Consider the following 27,294-nt stretch of genomic DNA (forward strand, 5'->3'; position numbering starts at 1 on the left):
TTTGCAAGGAACTGCGTGTAGGAAGCAACAACCAACGCATTATATGCGTGGTTGATATGATATATTGCACACGTCTGTTTACAACCCATTGCTATTGCGACTCATGAAGTTGAATTATAATTCTCTAGCAAGCAGTTAACGATTTAAGCAACATTCTGCAAAGGGTTTATTTGGCATCTAATAAATACGTCTAGGGAGGGCAGTGTGACATGGAGCATGGCTTTCTCCACTCGCTCATTTCCTTGAGGCCACATTGACACTTCTGACCGGAATATACGACTGGCAACGGTGCACACGCCCAACATCTGCTGATGTCATACGCAACGAGGGCCATTGTTTCGCAGTATTTGGCAGGGCAATGCGGTTTTGTGTAGGAGGTCCCTCTATAATGAACTTAGCAGGACGTCAATTCTGCCCAGAGCCACCAGCTGCCCAGCTCCAACACTCAGCCACATGAAACCTTCGCTCTAATGATTAACCCGCAGAGAGGAACTTCAATCGGAACCGCGACACATCGTTTCAAGGGCCGCTGTGTAGGTACTCTGATTAAAAAAATATGTAAAAAAAAAAACTTTTTTTTAAGGAATCAAACAACATCACCGCTTCGCTGGTGTATAAAAAAAAACCCCTCCGCCACACACACTTTTGCAAGGCTGCGATTGAATGAATGGAACTGCCATCGCGGTTCCCACGAAAGGTGGGGGTTGAAGAGCCGTCATGCTGGTGGGCCCGGCATTTAACCTCGACCATGCTGGAGAGTCCTCGGCTCTTTCAGCGGCATTATTATCTAAAATCACAAAACGCGCCTCGCCCGCCCTAATTAGTGCGGCAAATGGGAGGAGGGAGGGAGGTGGGAGGGTGGGGGGTGGTGGTTTGGTGGTGGACGTGGGGCGCACGTTGAGAGGAGAGGCGGATTCTGGGGTTTTGTGGCCGCCAACACAATGCGCGTGCAGGCGCCGCGTAAATTGGTCGAGTTTATGGAGGAGGAAGGAGGAGGGGGGAGGGGGGAAGGGGGGGTGATGAGGTTACCTCCACTCGCCTTGTGCTCGCGGTTGAACGCACGACGGTTGGAAGCCAGCAGAACTGCCGGGATGTATTTGTGCATGGATGTTGAACTTCTTTCGCACCGTACATTGGAAAACCGTGGTGATCGAAGGAGCGGGGAAAGGACGACAAACTTAGGACAAAAAGCGGTTAAAAAGAAACGACTTTACAATCTACAGCGTGCTCCAGATGTCTTGTGACCCACAAGTATGAATATTCATTTGCTTTAAATAAACCTTCCTGAAAAATGAGGTTTAGAGCATTAAACCGGGGTCACGGGACATCTGGGCCAGCCTGTTGATTTAAAAGTTCATATTTACAGCGGGGGGAGGGGGGGCGTCCCAGACGCCTCCAGAAGCGCACGTGATAGTGCGGTTCGCCGAGGATGACCGAAGTTGTTGTTGATGGTTTATTGCTTCTTGACGAGATCAGCGAGGTATCGTGGTTCATTCGTGTCGAGCACTTTGTGCGGAATGAGTTCGACCCTTTACTCGGGCAGACAGTCACACGCGGGCAACATGTTTATTTTTGCTGTTGCACGAAACCCTGACGAGTGGACAGATTGGACGCGTTTCATATCTGCATGCAGAGAGAAGCCCCGGGTGTTGGTCGTTGCTGTGCTTATGCGTGGATAGATAACAGCACATTCAACACATTCGTCAGAAGCGACCTGGCCCCAAAGGATAGCTCATCTCAGTGGCTTAGGGGCCGTCCATAAATGACGTCACGCACCTTGGGGGGGGGGGGGGGTCAGACATTTGTGACGATGTGTGACGGGTTTGAGATGTGTGACGTCACATCAAAATGCGCAACTTTAAATATAGACAACACGTTCTACTTAATTAAATAGACTTTTTAATAAATGTTTTCTCCTACGACATCAGAGTGCAGCGCCACATTAAATACGCACTACAATGACAATAGTTTAAAGCGATTTGAAGCATGTTTTATTTTCAAAATGAAAACATGGTTTTGGGGGGTGGGGGCAGAGCTTTGTGACGTCATATTCGAGGGGGGGGGGTCTCACTTTTTGTGACGCCGTGTGACGTGGGGGGGGGGGGTCAAAAATTGTCCAAAATCGCGTGACGTCATTTATGGACGGCCCCTCATGTGGAAATTTAGAGCAGCCAACTACTCCAAACGCATGTTTCTAAATGTGGAGGGGAAAAAACCGGAGGACCCGGAGAAAAATCTAAAAGACCGCAGAAAGAGAGACATGCAGACTCCAAATATACAGCAGGCATCAGGGTCAAGATCGAACCCATAACCTCCTGCATACCAGGCGATGTCGTTAACATCTCGCGACGTTTCGAGCACTGGCCATTATTCGTAGCGCTTCGACACGTTGGACGCGCCGCTGATGCAGAAATTCCCAGTCAACACTCAATGTTGGTTCAACGTCGAGTCGAAGATGCGGAGTCACGCAAATGGGGCCCACTTACCCGCGTGTGCAAAGTAGATTCGGACAGGTGACGTCTCGAGAAGAATGTCCAGCGATACCTTGACTTTCGTCGCTTCGCTCTTTCGGCCGTTTTCAATGATTACATTTCAAATTTCGTTCGATTTCATCCCAAACCTCTTCCACGATGTCCGCGCCATTTTTTTCGTTCAGTCTTTGAATCGAAGTCGTTCGGTGAGCATCTCTGATATTTGTGTTTATTCATAGATCACTAAGACTGCACTTATTTCTGTGATTAATGGTAAATAATTCATAGTTATTTTTGTGATAACAGTTAAATACTAGTGTTCATAGTTATTTTCGTGATTAAAAAAACACGTGTACTGTATTCATACTCCATTGGAACCTCATTTGCCAGAAGAAAAAATATGATAATTGTTTTTTTACCCTTTTATCTGGCAACAAAACTCACACCTTTTTTACAAGGAGTCAAGTTTGCATAGACCACGATACCTGCAGTCGTAATGAAAAAAAAGGAAAGCTGTCTCGGGTGTGGACCAATCAACTTCGAGGACAGTGCATATATTATCAGAGTTATGTTTTTGTTTGCATTACGACTGCATGTATTGTGGTCTATACAAACATGACTCCTTGTAAAAAAGGTGTCAGTTTTGTTGCCAGATAAAAAGGGTAAAAAAACAATTATAGTATTCCTACTGTGCACATTTCTGTGATTACATTTCCTGCCGTTACTTGCGCGCACCTTTTTCGCCGGCGCCAAAATAAATGTGCAAGCCAAATAAAGTCTCTGCTTTGACATTAGTCCGTTTTTGACATTCGTCCACGCTCTGGTCCCCAACCAGACGAAAGTGCGAGGTGTTCCTGTATGTACATTGAACTTCTTTCGCACCGTACGCAGCCAGCCGTGCTAGTCGGAGGCAACCAAGGAGATGGCGCCGATTCAGTCGGTTCATGCGCTAGCGCTGTGCGGATTGTTGCATCCGAAGATCACCAGCGATGGCGACGGCTCGGCAGAGGTCGTTCAACCCACAGTGGTGCTGTTTGTAAATATCAGCACTGGGGAGACAAAGGCCACCCACCTGCATCGTGTGCCCTTCCCGCTTTCATCGGTGCTCGCTAGCAGCACTTGCCCCAAACGCGTGTTGTGGCTATTCGGGGGATCTTTGTGTATGTTGCGGTTAGCGCGCTGTGCTACGAACCCGGCCATCCCAGTTCAATACCCCCCACGACCAACACCAGTGACGATTAAATGAACCGGTTCTGGGCCTCCCCTAGGTCGACTCGGCCTTCAATAAGTACTTGGTGCCGTGTAAACATCAGTACTGGGGAGACAAAGGCGCTGCTGCTGCTGCTCGCCAACAGCACTTGCCCCAACAGTCTTGTCAAGGCTCAATGGGGGGGATCTTTGCCGTTGTTATTTTAACTGCGTGACGGGCTTCCCATTTCAATCCTGTTGCTCTACGCGCCTGTGCCGTTGCCGTTCTGCTGAAAAGTGCACGGATGCCCACTTTATTGAGGGCGATATTGGCACATACGATATTGATCGATTGGACTGCGTCATTGTACAAGGGTCCCTGTTCTACAGAGTGAATGCAACCACAGGTGGCGCCACGTCAGTGTTTCCCACTCGAAGGAGCCCCACGGCCCTTTACATGGATGGTAAACACCATCTCCCTTAGCCCGGATTCACGTTGAACTTCTTTCGCACCGTACGTAGAGCCAGCCGTGCTAATCGGAGGTACGGGGGTGGGATATCAACCGTAAGAGGCGTTCTCCTCTCCTCACCAAACCTATCACCATTCACACCCACTCATCTCTGCTCCTTTTACCTAATTTAATATTCACGTTACCCATTACGAAGTTGTAATGGTTTATTTGTTTATTTTTCCCGCTCAGAAGTTGGGTCACATTGTCGACTTCGTTACACCGGCTTGTTGCCGAGGCATATGTTAGAATAATCTTGAACTTTGCAGTGTGCATTTAAATGATGAACAACTAATGAGAATGGATGAAGTATTTTACCGAGTTCGTTTGCATGGCGATGTGGGTAGCTGACACTTAGGACATCTTAACGTTTCAATGGAGGCAGCCACGACTGGACAAGCGGCGGTAAAACAAAAAAAACCTTGGCTTGAGAACCAATCCCCCCCGTACTGGCTGGCATGGGATCGGCCTCCACATTAAAACATTCATCTGGCTGGCAGCACGACCGATGCATTCCTGCACGCCTCGCATTACGGAAATCCGCGAGTTGAAAAATTCCTGGTCAAGTGGCACGCATGGCTGAGTCAACAATTCCTCGCAACATTTCCACCCCGCAGTGTGACAACGCTGCTGCCCACTTGCCGACGATCGTCCTGGGCTGTAGTCGTAATTGTAAAAGAATTTCATAGCTCCAATGGGGCCTCATCGGCTGACCGTCATAAAGTCCGAGCGTGACAACAGGTGCCCGCTCTGTGGCAAGCCGACGGTGGTTGCTGTAGAATCAGAAATTACGATCTACAGGAATAACTCAAGACTAGGGGAAGAGGGGGCATTGCAACATTCTTATTTAATAATGCTAACAACTTGATGGAATTTCAATGACATGTCTGTTCTCTATGCTTGTTTGAAAAACCAGCCGTAAAAAAAAAAACCTGTGCTGGAACAATCGTCAAAGCAGCAGCAGACGTAAAATACACGCTTACAATCACGTAAAAATATATAATACAGAAAAACATCTAATTAAGTTAATTAAATACTCCAACAATGAGCAATTATCTGGAGATGTTCCATGCAAATGCTACGATCGATTGTACGTGCAATAGAAAGCAATAACCATGTTGAAACATTGGTTTTTATTAAACACGATAATAAAAGATTTGCTAAAAGACAGCAAGTACAACAAGCCAAATGAAAACATCGCTTTTCTTCAACACGTCATCGGTATTGAAACCGTGTAGTATATACTCGAGGGGTAGTACAAACATCATCATTGCAATGACATTCGGGTTGCTATATCTGTATATTACAATATAAAAATAGACGTTTAAAATTATCTAAAAAAAACAACAGGCTGTCTGTACATTGTAGTGTATAAAGAAGAGAACAGACACGATGGCAATTATTTCGCACCATTGCAAGGTGACCCAGATGTTTACAACCATCAATATCAAATAAAGTTAACATCAGTTTATTGCTGAAAAGCATGGAAGTAATTCGATTTATTAGTCAGTTTATTAAGCAAGGTTTCCCACTCTTGTTCACCACAACAACAATCATATGCTGACAGGTATTGCCGTATGTTCACCAGCCTAAGTATAAGTTCATCCAATACCTGCACCTACACATTTTGCGTTCATTGGCTGGGCAACATACGTTTTTGGATCAGCCGAAGTGATATCATGACTAAAAATGGTTCGGGCTTTTTGATTTTGCCATGTACTATAAGATGAACACTACACATACTATTTTTTTGCACATTATTACACCTTGTATAATAGAGAACAGATGAAATAAATTACTAAATATAATACGAGAACGGTTTGCAAAAAGAAAAGGAGTCACCACCGGCTGGTCGTGGAGGTGGTTACTGCTTCAGGCCACGTGACCACCAGCGTGGTTCGTCCCAAACCCACCATGTTGAGCCTTGTATCATTGTGACCGTTTATCATATTCGTATTATTATTATCCCTAATTAAACTAAAACACGAGTGGGACTTTTGAAAGGAGATTCAAATGAATAAAAAAATATACCCACAATCAGATGAGACAGATTTAAAAAAAAATTTCACTCGTGTGGCAATTACGTTCGCAAATTTCACATCGTTTCATCAACCTCGACGTGCACTTTAAAACATTGCAATATACGACGGCGACTCATATTTTGCTGATAAAAATAATGACGGTGGGAACGTCGTGTGACGCCATGGTAAAACATCGAATCAGCGGGCAATTTCATCACGGCAAATACTTGTCTCAATACACAAGACGACTTGCACTCCAGAAACGAAACTTTCTTTTTCTCATTTCTATGGGCACCATTGTCTACCTTATTTCAATCCTCCTATATATAACATGTGAATGTTCCATCCATTCCTAGAACCACGGGGGGGGGGGGGGGAACTGCACATTGTTGTCCAAGGCATTGTCATTAGACCACAAAGCAATGCACGGGTGCAAAGTAAGGACTCGTTACTGGCAATGCCGCAAACACACACGAGTCGGATAGTTTTAACGTAAAGGAGGGGAAACCCCAGCACCTAGTCGTGTGCACAACGTTGAACGGTGGATAACCTTCACCGAGCGATCACAATGGGAACTCATGGAAGATGTTTAAGAGGCGCAACACGTGTGTCAGGATGAAATCTAAGTTAAGCTGAGCAAATAACTCTGTGCAGATTAAAAAAAAAATGTACAACACTATCAAGTGTAATGTTATACTTGTAAAGTAAACAATGTCAGGAGCCAAACAAAATATGTAAATATGAAACGTCTTTAGAGCGTCGGTGTTATATCCCCATCAATAATGGATGGTGAATACTGTGGCAGATAATAAGGTACTCTTTCCAGGTATATTTAACATTGTAGTACGAGTCATAACTTGAAAATAAAACAATGCACCTATCACGTGACTCGGTCAGAAGGAACCATTACACAATGGGGGGAGGGGGGGGGCCTTGTAAAGTCACGGCAACGTGGACGTGACGCATCACAACCGTGACTTGTCTCAGCCAGGGGGCGGGGGTGTAAATTATTGCTAGTCAATAAAGAATAATAATTTCCACAAACTATTTCTGGAAAAAAAATCTTATACGAATGAATGGGTATATGTTGGGATGACATTTTTTTAAAAGAACTTATAAAGGATAAATAAACAGATGGTAAACCTCACCAAAGCATACACGACACAAAAATGCTTACAACTCACTAAGTTGTGCGCATTTTCTAAAGTAATTTCCCAGCAAAATAGGCACAATTTTAAATAATTCTGTCCACAGACCTCCCAATAATGTTTTGTATGCGTTATAAATTCTGAACTGGCTTGAAGACATTGCAAGAGGAGTCAAATACTGCCACGTAACTTTCAGATAAGTAAAAGTTCAAATTAATTTATGTTCGAACACCAAATACTCCTTTCCACGTCTGTAATACTGATGCAATCAACACATTGCGCAAACATCCCAAGTGTAAACAAACTAATAAACAGTTCCTAGTACTCATTGTTTATATAGTACGTAGTGTATTAAACTACGTAACTTGTTTTTTTATATTTTAATGCATGAACAATTATCAAACAAAATTTAAGCGACAACACCCATGCAACGCTATTGCGTTCAACGCTAACTTATGAGCCAACATATGAACTTTGTCACGTGGTGCATTTAAGGTCACCGCACGCAAAACTGTCTCTTATCTCGACTTATTCACATCGACCATAACCAAGTTATTGTTTTTGTTAAAAATGGTTATAGGAAACGACCTTGTTATTGTTGTTGTTTATATGACCTTCCACATGCACTCACACTGCACATTATCACAGCAACGTTACGAGAGGATTCGATACGATTTGAGTTACTCTAATTGTGCAACGCGAAGGAAGTGGACTACACGTGTGGATGAGCTTCATCAATTTAAAAAAAATGACGAGCACATCGACAGCATATAAACATCAAGGATGGTTTCACCAGGGGTATTACAGCCGAACGTTAAACGAAATATGCTTTCAGAGTAGTTGTTTTTTTGGTGCAATGACGTTTGCATATATTAAATGCTTAGTTTAAGTGCATTTGTTTAGACTAATGCCAATGCTTTTTTAAAACCCCAGCATGCTATGGAATTCAGACAATGCCAAATAAACAACATTTCGACATTTCAATACTGAATGCATTTTGTACAATGCGTACGTACCCTACTCTTAAAACTGAAAAGGGAGATTCATATATAATATGGGAAAGTCCACATGCCTTCGAATGTACTGTCTCATCGAAATTATCTGCTCACGATTTTAGACGTCTTTAATACACTGGCTTATATTGATATACTATTAATAAACAAAATGTTTAAGCCTACATTTATACTGACCTACTGGCCGGCCAAAGGCAGGGCAGATTATTAAATTCTGACGGACAGTAGACACATGATCTTTTTGCAGACGAATATTAAACATGTAATGTTCCTGTATGCATATTAAACAGTTTATATTTAAAACGGGGAGTGCTAAATCAACTTAAATGTTTGCTTAGGGAAACGATTTATTTGATGCCCAACTGACCAAAACACACACCATGATGAACATGGGTCAAAGTCACACAGCAGAGTCTGTGGTCTTCATTTAGCTTGTTTCTCAATTAGCAAAGAGAACACGAATGTTGACATATACAGATATACATCGAGAGGGAGAAATTAAAAGTAACATCAGTTGTCATCGTTTCATTCTACCACAATTGGCTAACACCCCTTAATTTCACGTCTATGAAATTGCTTCCAGTAAAGCCGGTGGATTACTGTATGGAGTTGCTTTTTTTTATTCGCATACAAACTCACTCAACGTCAGTCGTTTAAAACAAAAACTATTGGCGCGCACGCGTGCCGTATCATCAGCACCGTATTTCACGAACATATTTACATACATGGTCGGGCCAACAGTCCTGACTCAGTCGAACGCCCCTATAAGTAGAGGTGATTCAATGAAAATGTTTATCGGGGGGGGGAGGCGTGAGAGAGCATTGCCACACTGCTTACGGCTTCCCATACATTAAAATGCAGTTGCTTACTCTCATTTTAGAGGAAAAGGGGAAGGTGGGGGGGGGGAGAAAGCGGGTGCAGCAGGATGCAGCGACCCTTCCTCAGCTGGACTGTCTACCGGTATGAATGACGCTCACGACTACAATGCTTACGCGCTGCGATGAAGGGTATAATTGCAGAGCTATTCAGGTGAAGAATCAGCATAACAGCGGCTGACATGTTCGTGCTGTGTCTACACAAGACAACGAACGTCTTATCAATGATCTAATTTTGCACTTCTGAAAGGAAAATAGATTATTTCAGAACGCAACTAACAAGCACCTTGGTATATGTATAAAATACTATATACTCAGAGACGAAATGGCCTAAACCTCATCCAACGATAATATATAAACTATTGATTCATCAATGACCACATGCACACCCCGAGAGCAGGTCAAGAAACAAGATATCCCTCCAAATTGAGAAGTCACAACGATAGGAAAACAACTTCTAAATCCATTCATATTGAGTTTTCCAAACACTCATTCACCACGGCCACCAGAAAAAAAAGTTACGGTGAGAGAAGAACCAATAAAGAACCACGACTATAGTCACATGGCTCTGATGAAACTCTTATCGGAGGTGACTAAAGGCAAGGAGACTCCTACCATTATTCAGAACAAGAGCACTTCATCAGTATGAGTAAAGGGAAACTTTTAATGACATTGATATTAAAATTTGATATGATAAAAAACCATCATAAAAACCATGATACACCTTACTGTTGGAAGAAGATCTCCCCCAAGCTATCGCCATGTCTCATGTGTTTGCAATGCACCAATCCATCTGGTTCCTGTACAAGAGCAGTTTTCATTGCTCCATCTCCACAGTGGATGTAATTGGGCGCATTCCATCCTTTGGCTCCCACTCCACGGTTAGTCTCGAGAACTTGTCATAATCCCTTCGAATGAGATGTCCTGTCCAACCAAGCCCACTTACTTTTCTTAACAGTCAACGTCTGCAACTTGTGTACAAAGTTAAATTCTGCTATAATATCCCTCATATGAACATACCTTTCAGAATAGCATGTTTTGTAGAAACCCACAGCAGATTTATCGCGTGAATAACATTTAAACACGTTTCTGACAAACGTACCTACAATAAACGTGCAAAGTTGCGGCAGTTATCTCTACTCGCCACCGCGACGTAAATTCGACCTACGTAGTACCAGCATGGCGATGCAGCCAATGGAATTACGGTTGTTCAGTGATCGTCGACGGCAACGTCGTGGAAACCGACTCGGTGCTCCGTTGCAGCAGGCAACAAGGCTGCGCTACAACACAGCCGCCACCTGCTGGTAAACGGCGCGGAGTAACACGCACTGTGACGTGCGCTGTGACGTGGGGCTGTGACGCGGGCTGTGACGCGAAACTGTGACGCGGGCTGTGACGCGAAACTGACTAGGGCTGGTTTTGCCGACGCAGCTTGGACGGCGTTTTTTTCGGGAGGTCGGCCAAGGGTGGCTGATGCATTCGCATTGACATCTCAAATGAATGTGATTGCATGAAAATATGTCAAACTAAGTAATGCATGATGATTTAGCCTATCGAGAAGGCAGTGTGCTCAGATAAGTATCGAAGTCTTAGAAGTAAGGCTCTCCTCAGATCAATGACTTATACTCTACGTAGTTTATTTATTTATTGGTATTCCTTATTGGTTGGAAGGCCAGCAAGAATGGCAGGCTGCAGTAGGGATGTGCTTTGTTTGTGGGTAGCACGGTGCAGTTCAACAAAATCCATTGCTGAACTCTAGGTCGATGCGCCCACGTCTATTCTCCCTGCCGACACCAACCCACACTGACCGGCGTGGTAAAGTATGGGCAAATAACTCCCACAAGCACGGCATTGGGACGCCCTTATCCACCGTGAAATAACTGAAAAGAGGAACACGTGACAACCACCGTGAGCGACAGGCAAATTGCAACTTTTTTTTGCTGTTGTTCATTTTGCTGTTTTTTGTTGCATAATTTTCTTTTAATTTAACTTGTCATTCCAGATTACATTGCATTTGTCATTCCATATTACATTACAAAAGAGAATACAAGGTTTCCACACGTGTTTTAATCAGATGTCACTGTACTGTCTAATGTAGTTGTTCCACTCCCAAATTGAACATATCAATCCTCCTCTGACAGATGTTCAATTTGTTTATTGAACTTGTTGCACGTGACTTGTGTATCGCTCATTTATCAAGCCCCACAATTTTCCACTGAGTTATTAAATAATATTCTATTAACCATTCTCACTCATTGTTATAACGACACTGTCAGAAGAAAACCCCGAGGGTTAATGTTCTCTTCATTCATGTTTAAACCAATATTATCTCCATTAGAATTTTTGAAAAATATATTCAAATGCTGCTTTGAATAATAATGTAGATTGAAGGCAAGTCTCCTTGTCAGAGTTCCTTTCTGATATTAATTTTGTTACCCTTTTCAAGCAAACTTCATGCAGCTGGTTTATTTTAGGGAAAAAAAATCATAACTTCAAGAAAATTAGCAGAAGGGTTTACTAAATATTTATCTAAAAATAAATATCTAAATCATGGAACAATGCCTCAAATCTTCTTCTAATCATGGTCTTAAAGCTAACTCTAATTATTACAGACCCATTAGACTATAATCACGTGCATATAATTTGCTCACAAAGATCTATGGGAACAGAATAAATACATACCACGTGACAAAGTCCAGTTTAAGAAAGGTTTCTCTACGATTGACACGTGTACCATCCATTATATTCTGGTATAGACAAACTAAGATCAAGAACCATTATGGCTAGCCTTTGTAGATTATAAAAAAGCACCTAACCTAGTGGAAGCTAAAATTATTATAATATATTTAGAGATGTTTACATAACATGCTATCCATATCGACTGAAATGAAGCTAAATGATCAAATACTTAAATGAACCAATAGTTGGCTTTTAAGATTACGGGAACAAAAGGTGAAATGTAATGAGCCCATTGCTTCTCACGGTTGAGGGGATAAACAAACAACAATTTGTGTATTGAATAATTGCTGTTTAAATTGCAAAAAACTAATGATAGAGGACTGACGAGTCCTTGATGAAGAGCAAAATGTGTGGTCCTCTTTGTGTACACGTATGCATAAATGCCCGTCAGCCAGAACAAACCAAAAATGATCACCGACAGATGATTTAGTATAACATTTAAATATGCAACATGTCAAAGCAGGCATGGGACAATGCATTGCTTAACATTCTTTAATCTCACAATCCACACTTCTAATCGTGTATGTGAGCACCAATTATTTGTGACTTATGCAAGTAATATTGTTATACTTATGCTGATAAATGATTGTGGCATGGCCAAAAGTGATGTGGTAGGGATGGTGGTGGTAGAGGTGATGATGGGTGAATTGCAGGTCAGTGAAGTGATGATGAAAATTATGTATGTGGTCATGGCAGTGGCAATTGTGATGACATTGGTGGTCTGTCATCATAGTGGTGGTGATGGAACGAGTTAAATGACTGTGCGCTAATGCATGACTGTGATGGTGTGGTATTGACAGTGATGATTGTTTGTGGTGGTTAATAGTAAAGTTCATGGTGATTAAAATTATAACGTGGGTGTTATGATGCAGTGGTAAAGTCAATGGTCGTGGTGAAGATGGCAATGGTTATGACAGTAACATGATATTCAGGTGGAGATTCAGAGAATGGTCCATCTGTAAGGGCATAATATGGGTTTTAGTGGCAAAGAAATTAAGCCTTGGAAACGGAGTATAGTGTATATTGGTAGCTCATTTATAAAACACCACATTACACATCACCGCATTAGTCATTTGAGAGCCCCAAAAGCAATATCTTCCTGTACTCTAGGCTAGTGACGTAACTGCTTTGGTTTCAATAACTTTGCGATTGTGCTTTCGAAATTTGCATGCGTTTGTTTTCACCAACACGAGGCATGGTTGTGCATACACAACCATGCCTTTCATGTGTATTTCTGTGCATCTGCAAAAAAAAACGTCGGATGTTCCGTACACGTGTTTGTGCATGCACACGTGTGTCTGTACATGGCAATAATCTGGCTTCATTAGTTTATTGGTGTGTATCCATTGGCCCATGTATCCAAATGTACGTGTCTGTACGTGTACATCTGACATCCTCAATCCTCTCTTCCGTCTCTTACTAATATTGCTACCTCCACCATTTACATGTATTACACACAAAGTGCTTTCCACAAATGAACCACAATATCTTGCTGATCTCATCAAGGAGCATCACAAAACTCCGGTCATCCTCGCAGCGGCTTTTGGCTAAAACAAAGACGGCCACTGCATCGCACACCTTCAGATGAGCTTCTGTGGCCGTTTGGAACACTCTTACTTCTGATATTTGGAAGCCACTGGAGCTTTGCACTTTTAAATTTAAATTGAAAATAATTTCTTTAGAAATGCTTTTTGTATTTAATTTGTTGTCCTTCCCCCGCACCTCCGATGAGCACGGTTGGCTACGTACGGTGCAAAATAAATTCACTATACATACATTTAACTACTCCATATACACTCTATGCGAACATCTGTGGAGTTAAATTGGAACATGTTCACATATAATACCGACTACAATGTCGATACACTGGTTATGTATTTGGAAAATAATCATAATCAACTAAAATAGTAATTATACGACTTCAGCTAGCCGGACTGAAAGGGGAAAGCACTAGTCCAGACATCTGCTCCTACAACAATGGGAACATTTGTGATATAGGTATTGCTGGTTACGTACGGTGCGAAAGAAGTTTAAAATACATACAGAACTACCCGATAAATTACACCTAACATGAAAAGTGCAACAAAAATCCACACGGAATGTTGTACGCATTTATTCTACACTAAATGCCTCAAAAGGTGGCAAAAGAATGATCACAAAAAGTGTATATTTTGTTGTGATGACTGTGCACTGTGGGTGTAGTTATGTATAGTACAGGGCAGACTTCGCTTAGCGCGATCCCATAGAACGCGGATTCGTTATAGCGCTAAATTGTCCTGGAATGCTTTTGTTTTCACCAAAACAAAATGAAATCAAAACTTCTGTAAAGCGCTTACGAGCGAGAACATGCAGCAGCAGCGTCGGCCGAGGAAACCTACCCGCCCCCCCCCATCATTCGCTCAGCCAATTAGAGCGACGCATGCTCTCAGCCAACCAGATCCCCACCGATTTGATTATCACGATTCGTGGTCACGATTACATTGGCAATAAATAGGTGCGAACTCAAGAGACCAGGTGTCTCAGGATACACCTCACAGAAACCTCACCAGAGATTTAGACTGAGGGCATCACCAAGACCTCGCCTCCCACCGCTGCCGTGTAGGAGTACGGTAGAATATCACTCGTGAATATAGATCATAATACTTATTGACGTTATGTATATTTCATTCATAAAATGTTTACAATCTGTATTATTAGTGTCATTACCGATGCCCCAGATGAAGCCCACATTTGCTCATACGAACGGAATAATTATGCCGGGAACTCATCCCCATAACCAGGCACACCTCTTATAGCGCTCAGGATGCGTTCTTGGTAAATGGCGCGCTATATAAAACAGCGCTATTGGAGGCCATTATAACAATGGAGATGCGTTACCGACACTTTTTTACCTATGAGAGATATACGAGGGCTTCCTTGGGGTATCGGTGATAGCCTTAATAATTATACAGTACACAGTGTTTAACAAAAAACTTTTAATGGCATTTGTGGTCGGAGCTTATGTAATTAACCACCATCTGACGTAAACACGTCCCGTGGGAAGCTATACTAACCAATGGGATTACTCGATCCATGGATCGCCAATGAATCACTGCAGTAATTAACCCTCGATGAAACGATGCTCTTAACGTGGCTGTCGGATCGACTACGCTCAGAATCGATACAATAGACACCTCGATTCAGGTTCAACAAAATCATATATGGGCAAAGACACGCCCCTATGGCCAACGCCACGCCTACTTTATTCAGTATACGGGGGGCTGACCCGCAAAGGAATTTTTCTCCAGGACAAACACCATGATAAGAAAACAGCGTTATACGAGGCAGCGTTGTAAGAGGTATGCCTGTGTATACAATGTTATGACGACCCCATTTTAGTGCCCGTTTGAATTAGTGCTTATTTCTCCAGGAACACACGTTGAGTGCTAAGCGAGGTCTGCCTGTACTCAACAGTGCAGTGCGATTGTTGCTCTCTCAGTCACAAATCACGCGGGTTATCCTCGACAAAATATTTAATGTAAATGTGTAACAAAAACTGCAGAGCAGTTAGAGTGAAAAACAAATGAGCTTGAAATTCTACCATTAACACAGGATTCTAAACACACGCAAGCAAGCACAGGGTGGAGGGGAGGGGCATGGAGGGGTGGCGACTGCTCCCAATGGTTGAGTTATGACGATCCAACCGCATGATTTTGGACAATGTCTTAGCCATTTAAATGAGAGCATGATTCAATGATACCTCTCGGTATGTCAAGGCACACGTGCATGCATGCACACATTTAGGATTTCCTCGGTATATTGCACTCTACACATACGTATCCACACACGTACGTTCATGCACTGCACCTCCGATTAGCACGGTTGGCTACGTATGGTGCGAAATAACTTCACCATCCATACTGCATATACATCACAGTATATACTGTATACACAATCATATATAGCATATCCTTGCATGCATCCACATGCATATGCACACCGTGCATGCACACTTCTGTATACACCGATTATTGTAGCGTATGAATGCATACGCAACAATAATACGTAAACACCATGTCAAAGTGTGTACGCAACATATATATAAATTGCACATGCATTTATACTTTTGCACACATACAAGTGCAAAGGTGAATAAATATACCGGTATATGGGTCACTATACCATGAACATTTCACGTAAATTGACAGCCAAGATTAATACCAGGTGTTACCGAAAGTGGGACAATTCCTTGTGAAATGCCCGGTTAAATAAACCCCAGTGAAGCTCCAACAATAATTATCATTATTCATCTGGAGTGGCACCGATCCAACTAATTTCGGTTATTATTGTTGTTGAGCAGGGTGCCAAAGTTATCGGAGGTGCTAAAGTCGAGCTCATTGATGGGTTGCAATCTTCGTGATGAATGTATAACGGTAGTGTGGCACCTACTGCCAAGCTGCACACACATTATTTGGTAGTCTGGCCAAAGGAAAGTTATAACCTTGCTGATATCCTTAGTGGAGACCAAAAAAAGTAGAATATTCAATGTACGCTTCAACCGACAAACATTACTTTTTGTTATTGAGCTAACTCCTTGGTTTACCTATCATCGGGAAAAAAAGTGCTCAGTCAGAAAAGGAACAGCAAAGCCTCATCTATTTTCACAGCCACTATCTGCATAAAGAACAGTCATCTGGACCGAGTTCTCCAGCAACATGAGAACTGAGCAAAACGGACAATTTCCTCACTTCATACAATCTCGACATGTCCATCGTCAACGCTCCGTCTTGCTGAAACTGTGCAAAGACTTCGCAGCGCCACATTTCCTTTGAACAGAAACCAGGTAACTTCCTGGCTATGGATGCAACATCCGGGAACTTTTCTAGAATTCTACATTCATAGTCTCACTTTCAACACTAAATCAACAAGAATGTTGTTAAGCCGTAATCCAGCTCCATACTCATGTGTAATCCATGAAAATCTCTGAGTCGAACATCTCACAAATCACCATGACCCATATAACCATCACCACTGCCATCATCACTCACCTGCACCACATTATTTATTTCTATTTCAAGGCCATTTCCTAAATTTTCTTCAGCTGGACAAGCCACGCTTGTTGGCTTTTTTTTTCTAGAGCCACCACAGCTTTCTAGGCGAGAGCTTCCTGGAAATTGATGACAGCATTATTTAGGGGAACACCATCCTGGAGGCGATCCTCCATCTGCTACCACCTCGAGTCTCATCTGCCACAAGGTTCCACTGGTTACAAGCATTTGCCACAAAGGCCCTCACACTCATATCCACCCAATTCCAAGAGGCCTACCTACAGCTTACAGTCCCTCGTGAAAACCCAGCACCAAGAGCTCACACGGTGTCCATTCTTATTTTCTTTTTCATTACCCAGACTGTTAATTTAGTAATTTACGATTGAAAATATTTAGCTATGTTCTCGTACACGATGCCAGGAGTAAACGAAGGAAATATGCACCCACTAAAATCATCCTGCTCCTGATTGGCGTCTAGTTTCATCTCTGCAGTATATGAAACGTGCAGAACAATGCATATTGCGGACAAGAAAAATGACAAGAGTTGACACCGTCGATACAAAACAATGATTTACTTGAGCATGAACAATCTCAAGTCACTGAACGGAACACGTAAGACAGGCAGTCTCAAGTCTTAACGTGATTATTGATGAATAAGAATTGACACACCATTGTATGTACAATACCCTGCAGACCAGATGGTAGCAGCTACAAACCGTTCCCTTCATTAAAGCACCATGACCATGGGATTAGGTATTTTAATCCATTCCCCAAACACAGCATGCTAAAAGCACAGTTCCTCGTCCCCAATGGCTTGGGATCAACCAATGATAAGGTTGAAAAATCTAAAAACACGCGACTTGCAGGCAAAGTGGTGCAGTCGATAGTTCTGTTGATGAAAACTTTCTTGCTGACGGAACTCAGCCCAATGGGCTAAATGGGTGCATCTCGTAATACGCCAAAAGGCGTCATCTGGTCCAACACCATGTGAGACTAGACTATAAGAAAAGCTGTCTCGGGTGTGGACCAATCAATTTCAAGGACAGTGCATACATGATCAGAGTTGTGTTTTTTGTTTGTATTCCGACCGCAGGTTTTGTGGTCAATGCAAACATGACTCCTTGTAAAAAAAAGGTGTCAGTTTTGTCGCCAGATTAAAGGGTAAAAAATACAATTATCATATTTTGCTACTGGCAAAGGAGGTTCCAATGGTGGGTGCAACTCATTCAGGTGGGCAACAATACGAGAAGGTGCCTCAACGCCAACAGTGGCATAAGCACATGGAGCGCCTTCCTAGTTTGGAGTAGCTCGGGCACAGCCACCACGAGACCACACTTTTCTCGGGTAAGTTGAGTGCCCCTGAACAGGTGCCAAGTCTGCCGGACTCGATACCATCTATAGGAAGGGAAGCTGCAGGTGAAGTAACCCCATTGGCAATGATGAATGAGGTGTTAGAAGAAAAAAGAAAAAGATGTTATCTCAAAGACTCGCCGGTGAATCGGCGTCAAGCGATCAGCTTCCATGTGTAATGCGGGCGTAAACGACCTTCCGGATGTGACGTCACGGGGGGGAGGAGTTACGTCACGTGGGAGAAGGGTTCGGGTCTTTAAGGGGAGAAACCGGAAGAGGAAGGGAGGTTGTTGGAGACTGGACTAGGGTGAGGCCACGCAGGGCGAAGGCTGGGATGAGTGGCGAGATCGCCACACACACTCGGAGAGAGGATTGGCACCGTCGGCCAGCGGTGACCAACCCAGGGAGCAGCGGCGAGGCTGCAGCGAGAGCAGCCAGCGAGGCTGCACGAAGAGGCAGCAGTGGGACTGCTCGGAGAGGGAGAGCAGTGGTGGAGCTGCAGCGAGGGCAGCCGGAGAGGCTGCGTGAGGAGATCAGCAGCGAGGCTGCTAGAGGCTACGGGAGCGACGCGAGGAGATCAGCAGCGAGGCTGTTAGCGGCGACGGGAGCGACAGCAGCGTCGGCGCCGAGCGGAGGGTCTCAGAGGGAGAAAGCCGTGTGGGAAGAGTAGACGAACCCGAATAAAGGACACCAAGCCAGATACCGTGGTCGAGTCTTTTATTACACTGGTGTTGGAAGTGTAACGGCATGTCGAAGCAAGTAAGAAAAAAGAATATTCCGACGCCAGGATCTGCTTCTTCATCCGACGACGACGACCTTCCTCCAACGATGGATTCAGCTGCGGTGGTGGAGGAGAGCCCTGCTGAAGCGAGTGCGGGAACGGGAGTTGAAGATGTCGCCGCGGTGGCGGGTCCGTCAGCACCAACGGACGTGGATTTCCGATGGCAATAGATGGCGGAGCAACTTGAGACTCTCAAGGACGTCCTGGCGCAGCTATGTCACCTCGTCACGCCGAGGACGGCGATGGGGAGAGCCGAGGGTGGTCCACAGGCCGCCGCCTTGCCTTCGCTGTCGACGCCATCAGCCACGCGACACGAAGCCGCCATCTTGACCACGCCGCGGTTCGACGCCATTTTGAACCTACCACCGGATGAACTATCGCTTGAGGACGGCGTGCTGAGGAGTCGCAGTCGGCATCTTACTACGGTCAAGGAATTCTCCATCGGGGGCGATTGGAGTGCTTTCGCCTGCAGATTTTTGGCAGCGGTACGTTCTGCTAGGTGGACCGACGCTGAGGCTTTGGAAGTTTTGCCGACTCTTCTTGATGACGAGTCGGTCAGATTCTTTCGTTCCATAACGGCCGAAAGGAAGAGAACATTACGTGGAGTTTTTGACGAAATGGCGGACGCTTATGAGCCACCTGATGATGCTCATCGCCGATTTGCTCAACGACAGCGAGCGCCCGAGGAATCGCCGGTGGCATATAGGGGTGCGGTGCTGGAATTGGCTATGGCCGCATATCCGGAGACGAAGCCTGACCTGCTCAAGCCTCTCATCTTAGGTAAGATGCTCGAGCAGTCTCGGGATCTGGGGATTCCCATGTCTGTGTGTGGGCACGAGAAGCTCACTTCCCGGGCGGCAGCAAAATGTTTAGATGCACAGTTTAACCTCCGACGGTGGAAGCAAGTCGCGGCGTGGACGGGGGGGCCCATCGTCGAGGGAGGCGCCTTGGGTTGGGACCCTAAGAAGGCGGTCTACGTGCCGGATGGGGGGGGCCCTCAGGAGCTGACGGCCGCCTCTGGTCCATGGTCGGGCCGCGGTGGGCCGGCCCCGCGCGCTGCACCACCGGTACGGGCCCGGCGGGACGCAGGGCCTGCGCTACGGCGCAACGACGTTGACTGCTTCCGCTGCGGGCGTAAGGGCCACTACGCCAGGGACTGCTGGGCCCGCGTCCCGGGTCAGCCCCAGCAGGAGGCCTCGTCAACGGACGTGCCAAGGAAGGAACCTCCGAGACAGACAGACCGGCCGTGACACCGCAGGTGACGGGGGGCCCTGCTCGGGGGGTGCCTGCCAGGACTGCGGGAATTCCGAGCCCTGCAGCCCTTCCGACCCCGGTGCGGGCACAATCGCGGGACACCTCCGGGGCTGAGCCCTCGGGGACACGGGACGTTGGTGGGCCTCCAACAGCGACAGGAGGATTGTGGTCTGTCACTCTTAAAACCCCATCACGCTCCCGCTCTGCGGGTGGGCCGCCGACCGTCCGGGACGGGCCGGCGACCCGCACACGTTCTAAATCTCTTACGTTTCGTTGATTATTATGTTGTGTTGTTGTTTTACTGTTATAATTATTGCATGCTTCGTGTCCTTTAGTGTGTCAGGGTCGGTTTCGCCCGCATTACTGTTGGAGTTTTGTTCAGCCGAGGTCGGCTGGGTTTTCTCTACGGGGGAGGGTGGTGTAATGCGGGCGTAAACGACCTTCCGGATGTGACGTCACGGGGGGGAGGAGTTACGTCACGTGGGAGAAGGGTTCGGGTCTTTAAGGGGAGAAACCGGAAGAGGAAGGGAGGTTGTTGGAGACTGGACTAGGGTGAGGCCACGCAGGGCGAAGGCTGGGAGGAGTGGCGAGATCGCCACACACACTCGGAAAGAGGATTGGCACCGTCGGCCAGCGGTGACCAACCCAGGGAGCAGCGGCGAGGCTGCAGCGAGAGCAGCCAGCGAGGCTGCACGAAGAGGCAGCAGTGGGACTGCTCGGAGAGGGAGAGCAGTGGTGGAACTGCAGCGAGGGCAGCCGGAGAGGCTGCGTGAGGAGATCAGCAGCGAGGCTGCTAGAGGCTACGGGAGCGACACGAGGAGATCAGCAGCGAGGCTGTTAGCGGCTACGGGAGCGACAGCAGCGTCGGCGCCGAGCGGAGGGTCTCAGAGGGAGAGAGCCGTGTGGGAAGAGTAGACGAACCCGAATAAAGGACACCAAGCCAGATACCGTGGTCGAGTCTTTTATTACACATGTAGATCGTGCAGCATCAATCGTACTTGGGACGTTGGCAATACCTCTGGCATACTCGACTGCAGAGTACTGTGCTTCTAAAGCTCAGTCTTGCAGCTAAATCATAAGTCGCGGATAGCTATACACCTACTCTTTCTTCCGAATCCGTTCCGATGATGTACACGAAAGGGTTAATCGTGTTGATTTAAAGCACTCCATGTACACATATGTCATCAGAACAAAATCAGAAGAAAAACCGATAAAATTACTTTATCGGTACCGAGGCTCCCACACGGCCATGTGGGAGCTATTACAGAGTACGGTCGTGTCGGTACAGTTATCTGTGGTGAGTAAAATGTCTTTAAAACCCATGGCGCGGTGCCCCTCTAAATGAAATGTATGCTTGAACTGCTTGCACGTTGTGAGATTCAGCGTTGAACAGGACACTCACCCTGCAACTTGCAGTCTTCTCGGAACGGGAGAGGGTTAACAGCCTTGCCACCCTGCCCAGGACTACACCGGCCCTGTTCTAACCAATCTGCTTGAGGAATGTAGTATGCAAGGTAGAATGCATTCAAGGAGCATTGCACCTTAACAAAAGAAAACCGTGATGTCGTTTTATACTACAAGAATTGGGCCCATCATCGTTATACATAACGACTTCTACGTAAAAATAAAAAGTGAGCACAAAGGTGAACATATCATTTAGGGCCGAGAAATTCAATGGAGGCTCAACAATAAATTTGTAATTTACTCACTTAGATGCACTTTAGTAGCAGAATTCTTTACAATCATAACACAATACTATTCTGTAATCTCATTCCAAGATTCACATACAATTTTTACACTAAATGTTAAAAGCTTTTTTCCTATAATTTGCTATGGAACTGTAACCTGTGGAATTTGGGCAAAACATTTAAAGAAATAATAAAAATTGGAATGTTTGCTATCTAGGGCCTATGTGCCCAGTGCAGATAAAAAAAACAATTTCGAAGGAACGTAAAAAAAAATAACCAGAGTAACATTTGTCAAAGCAAAACTCCGACAAGGAAAAATGCCAATCAACACACACGTACAACTTTACTCAACCATTACATAATATAAGTACGTGAGAGCACATCTCAATACGTTTGACTGTCATGACAAAGACAAATACATGAAAATAGCCAGTATGGAACCGACTATTCTCAAATTAGTGTTAAAGAGAAACCTTAAATCGGGCCACCGTTACTAGGACTGTTTACCCAGGGGAAGCCACACTAAGAGTCCAATGACTCTTTTTCATGATGGTCCCTGCATTGTATGTCTTCATATTAAGCTATTTTCAGCTGTGTAATGAATGTTTTACGCACGTGGGCTGCAACCGCAGCATCAATGCCATACGGACAGGACAGACGATATTAGTCCACACTGGCTCTACCGCTTTTAAACTAAACGAAACTACAGTAAAACCTTGGATTGCGAGCATAATTCGTTCCGGAAACGTGTTTGTAATCGTATATCAAAGCACTCGTATATCAGTTGTGATCACGTGACGCTCGGCAGACAAAGCGTATACGTACTACTCGTATTGCAAGACCTCGCTTGTTTATCAAATTCATATTTATTTAAACTTTTTGCTCGTCTTGCAAAACACTCGCAGACCAAGTTACTCGCAATCCAAGGTTTTACTGTATATATTTTTTTACAGGTTAAGGCCCAGTGAGCCCAAGAGCTCTTTTTTAAGAAGCGACTTGGCCACAAAATTATAGCTCAATGAAGCGGTTTTTCACGTGGAAATGTAAAGCAGTCAAATGCCATCAACGCACGTTTCTAAATGTGCAGGGAAAAAAAACGAAGGACCCAGAGAAATCTCCACGCGACCACAGGGAGAGAGAGACACGCAAACTCCAAATATACAGGCATCGTCAGGGTTGGGATCGAACCCATGAACCTCCCGTATACCGGGCGACGTAGTAAACATCTATGCCACTGTGGCGCCAGTCAGGGTGATAGCAACCCGGCACCCTACGGGGGGGAAGAGTCGCAAAACATTTGTGTGATCCACCAATGCTCCCTGCCTCCACAGTGCTGGCTTGCCGGCATGGGACACCACTACTGCCTGGCAAAGATTCCCTTGTAGTTGTGAAGCATTACTCTCATCAGGGGACACTTGTATGTAAAGGTTTTCCCTTTTTTCCCGTCGGGTTTCTTCATAGCAATTACCAGTGTCATACTCAGAATGCAAGCACAATTATGGTAATACTTAATTTTTGATAGGTAATGGCATTTTTTGGTGTTACGTTTCATAACAGTTCTTGCCAAACATAAAATGTGTACCTATTTATTGTACTTCTACAAATTATTAATTACATATCCCTTTCACTATTCCCAGGTATAAGTGTAACCTTTTAACGTCCCCATTAAAAAAAAAACGCGAGTGCCAATGTTACACTGGTTTAAATAACTTTACAAGCTTCGCTTTCTTTCCACCCCCCCCGCCCCCGTTGGACCACCACTTCACAACGCCCACTCGAATACGGCAATACATCTTCGGCGCGCAATCCGGAACAGGGTCGCGCGCGTTACGTGCGCGGCGGCCCCCACAGATAGTTACTACAGCAAGAAATAACAGTTCATCATCATCATCATCAACACCGTAAAGGGTGCATTGTTACGTACACAATTTCAACAATACCAAGTATCGTTGAATATAAGATTATCATGTGTCAATCAAGGCAAACACAAAGGAGTATATATGGCATGCTATGAACGCATAATTTAACAATGGTAAATGGATGCTACATTTTCTATGCTTTTGTATAATCCCAAGCATCCCAATACTGCAATATGTTATTTTGTTATTTTACCAAAGTTTTGCGTTGAAGTAACGATAAGGAATCATATCCATCTTTAGCACCGCACTCTACACGAGGTGAATGAGAAAATATCCCACATCGATCACATGCTAGCATCCATTCATGTTCCGCACGGAAGATAATAAAATGATATCATATTCCTGCCAAATGAGCACGTGTATTTTCTTTTTTCGTAAAATGTACATTTTCAAAAACTATCTACAATACGCTTAAAAAAAAAAAGTATTCACTTGTTATTTGTATTCATGTGCAGAAATGCTACTTTAAAGTCGATGTATTATAAGCCACGGATGCTGCACACAGAAAACAACTCAAGTGGATCGAAAGTGCAGTCTTTTGTTCATTCACGTGAAGTTGATATTTAAATAAGTCTGCAACCAAATCATCATCTGCTGGAAATTACGACAAATTGAAACACCTGCTGCAAAAGTGGACATTGTTGACCGCGTTACACTGGCAGAAGCAGCCCATTATACGTGCAGGTGTCAAAGCTAAAATCTGAAAATTATGTGCAATTAAATCGGGTAACATAAATGTCTCACCATGAATTTCATTAGCCAGGTGCCCTCTATACAATGTGATAATGAGCATCAATTAACTCTGAGCTAATTAAAGGAAATTAGTAAAGTAAAATAAAACTTACTCGTCATTATATAAGCTGTATTAAGAAACCAAATTATTTTCTGCTAATAAAAATGTACGTTCAGGAAGAGTAATGCAGTATTACTTTTAAACATTTATATGTAAGCCGCAGACATTAAGAAAATAAACAACATCTCGGCATAAACAAATCAGACGGATATCCTCACAAAAAGAGACGGTAAACAAAGAATACCGCTGCAAATGAAAAAAATATATACGGCGGGAAAAAAATATCACAAACCGTGCAAAGTAAAAGACAAGTAAATAAGGCAAAAAAAAAAAGTGGAGAGAAAAAAAAAATTCCAACTACAATAACACGGTCTTGATTTCCATTTTCTTTGTTTGCTAGAATGTTCCCTGCCGTCATCCCACACAAGAAACCCCACAGGCCCGCTAGTTACTCCAGCCACTCCTACAGCTCCCGTTACAATGACCCCGATACAGCAACGCACAATGCCACTAAAAGGATTCTGGAATCCCGGAGCGAGGCGGTCTCTTGGGGCTTCAGGCAGCTCACTTTCTCTTTCCATCATTTCTATCCAAGCTGGATAGCCCTGCTTTAAAAAAGAAAATACAGCTTGGCCAAGCCAATTCATTAAAAGGGTCCTCTGCATTATTCACATTATTGGTTGTTGCGCTTAGTGTTGTGTGTGTGCGCGCGCACAAGCGCATGCAAGTGCACGACGCACATCTTAGGGTTCACACTGGAGTAAACATAAGGCACACGGATAGTGCACGCACGCGATATTCACACAATTCACATTCTGCAGAATTAAGAATTTAAACAATAGGCCCCTCCTGATTTTTTTTGACGGAAAAAAACCCAACGCATTTCATTCGACTCATTGGATTCTAGCTCCAGGTCCGATCTTCTGCAGACTCTGGATACGGAGTGTTGAATAACACTGTGACTGGTTTGTCCATTGTATTAAATGTTTTCTGCACCCATAAAACCATACACACAGAGGAGCTGTTTATAAAAAGTATACCCTTTTCGATAGTTCTATTTGAAAAGAGACTCCAACCACGCTTCCTATACCACCCCCATCCGCAAACGACTCAAGAGATTTGTCCAATGCTTCCTTTTCCATATGACAGACCGTCTTAAATCACTGACAATTAAAATGTATACATGAGGTCTACAGAAGTACTTGCATTACCATTTAGAAAACTTCTGAATGCTTCACCATTCATGCTAGGCTGTGCTTATTCAAAAACCAGCACGTACCATAAGTATAACATCGACTGCACAGCTACAAGTGCTGAAGATGCAAACATTATCACAATGCAGCTAAGCTCTCAGCTCTCCCCATGCCTCCTTCCCCAACTGAGCTCATAACAGTTTTGCAGTTATAGCTCCACTGCCGCTTGCCAAACTTTCCATTGCAAAATGCCTTTCGTCAGCCATTATTTTCTGTCACTTGGGATGTCTGGTGATGACTCATTCATTACCGTAATTTTCAAAAATGTTTACGCTATTGGCAAGAATTAAGGTTCTACTTTGGGAGCACATGAAACTACTTTCACTTAGAAAAAAAGCGAGTTAAAGAAATGTGTTTTAAGACATTTAAGCCCTTAATATATGGTGCAATATACTTTAGCAAAATCATAACTTTTAAGCGATCGCCTTTTTTGCGTGTGCGCGTTTCTATATTTCCAAATTTGTCATGTAAAACGGAAGGATGTCAAAAGGGCTGGCAATGCACAGAATCGCACCGCATACTTTACCTTGCAAAAAATATTTCCACAGCCTCAATGTACGTTGAATTAATTGAAGTTCTCGGATGCGCTCGTTCACAGCCACTACGGCAGAATGGCTGCGAATGTCCGTTTTTCGATTAAATTGTCAGCGCTGACGGACTTTCGCAGAGAAGTCTTCGATAAATCTCTGTATTTGTTTTCACAGAGACGGGAGATGGCCTGGAAAGGGAATTTTTTTTCTCAAGTTAACGTCAACAGATCCGAAACATTTGTAACGAGCTGCCATCCTTTTTTTTGTCAAGTTTATATGTGCATCAAAACGCCTCGTTTAAAATAGATTAATGCTGAAGTCATACTTTACGATAACAATGCCAGGCATCAATACCAAACAAGACACTACAATGACACAGGTTTAAATGTCGTGAACAAGGCAGCCGAATAAACCTATACAATTCTCCTGCTAATTTGATATTTATTTGGATCTCTTAAGCCTCAGACACCACTAAATGGCACTTCATCATCTTAAGTTAATCAAGACTGCATATGGAAACTGCATACCCATAACATCTGGGATGATAATGAGCCCGTGAGCCAAGTCCAAAGCTTAAATGGTGCAAGACAAAACAGGAATGTGTGCAGCCTGGGTTTACCTAGAACGGATCAGCAGGTGCATGCACATACCCGAGTTCATTTCACACAGTTCATTTAAAGCCCAGGGACGTACTTTTTTTAAATTACGATTTTAAAACGTTATCAATTCTAAACT

The 27,294-nt window shown here is 44.2% G+C and overlaps 1 protein-coding gene across 2 annotated transcripts in view; it reads right to left on the reverse strand.

Moving 5' to 3' along the window:
* Positions 1-5,286: 5,286 nt before the first annotated feature.
* Positions 5,287-27,294, reverse strand: part of LOC144729478 (cyclin-Y-like protein 1) — a 53,729-nt gene continuing 31,721 nt past the window's right edge. The window contains exons 10-11 of one of the 2 annotated variants that reach the window (XR_013587710.1): positions 26,556-26,747; positions 5,287-12,920 (exon numbers count right to left, since the gene is read on the reverse strand). Coding sequence is in view for 1 of the 2 variants with exons in the window: in XM_078609808.1 (XP_078465934.1) it covers positions 26,631-26,747 (117 nt within the window). In the remaining variant the exon portion in view is untranslated. Of the gene's footprint in view, positions 26,748-27,294 lie in introns of both variants that reach the window. The other variant, XM_078609808.1, reaches the window with a different exon arrangement.

The sequence above is a fragment of the Lampetra planeri genome, chromosome 2, assembly GCF_965212315.1.
Source record: "Lampetra planeri chromosome 2, kcLamPlan1.2.h2, whole genome shotgun sequence".
NCBI classification, from domain to species: Eukaryota; Metazoa; Chordata; class Hyperoartia; order Petromyzontiformes; family Petromyzontidae; genus Lampetra; species Lampetra planeri.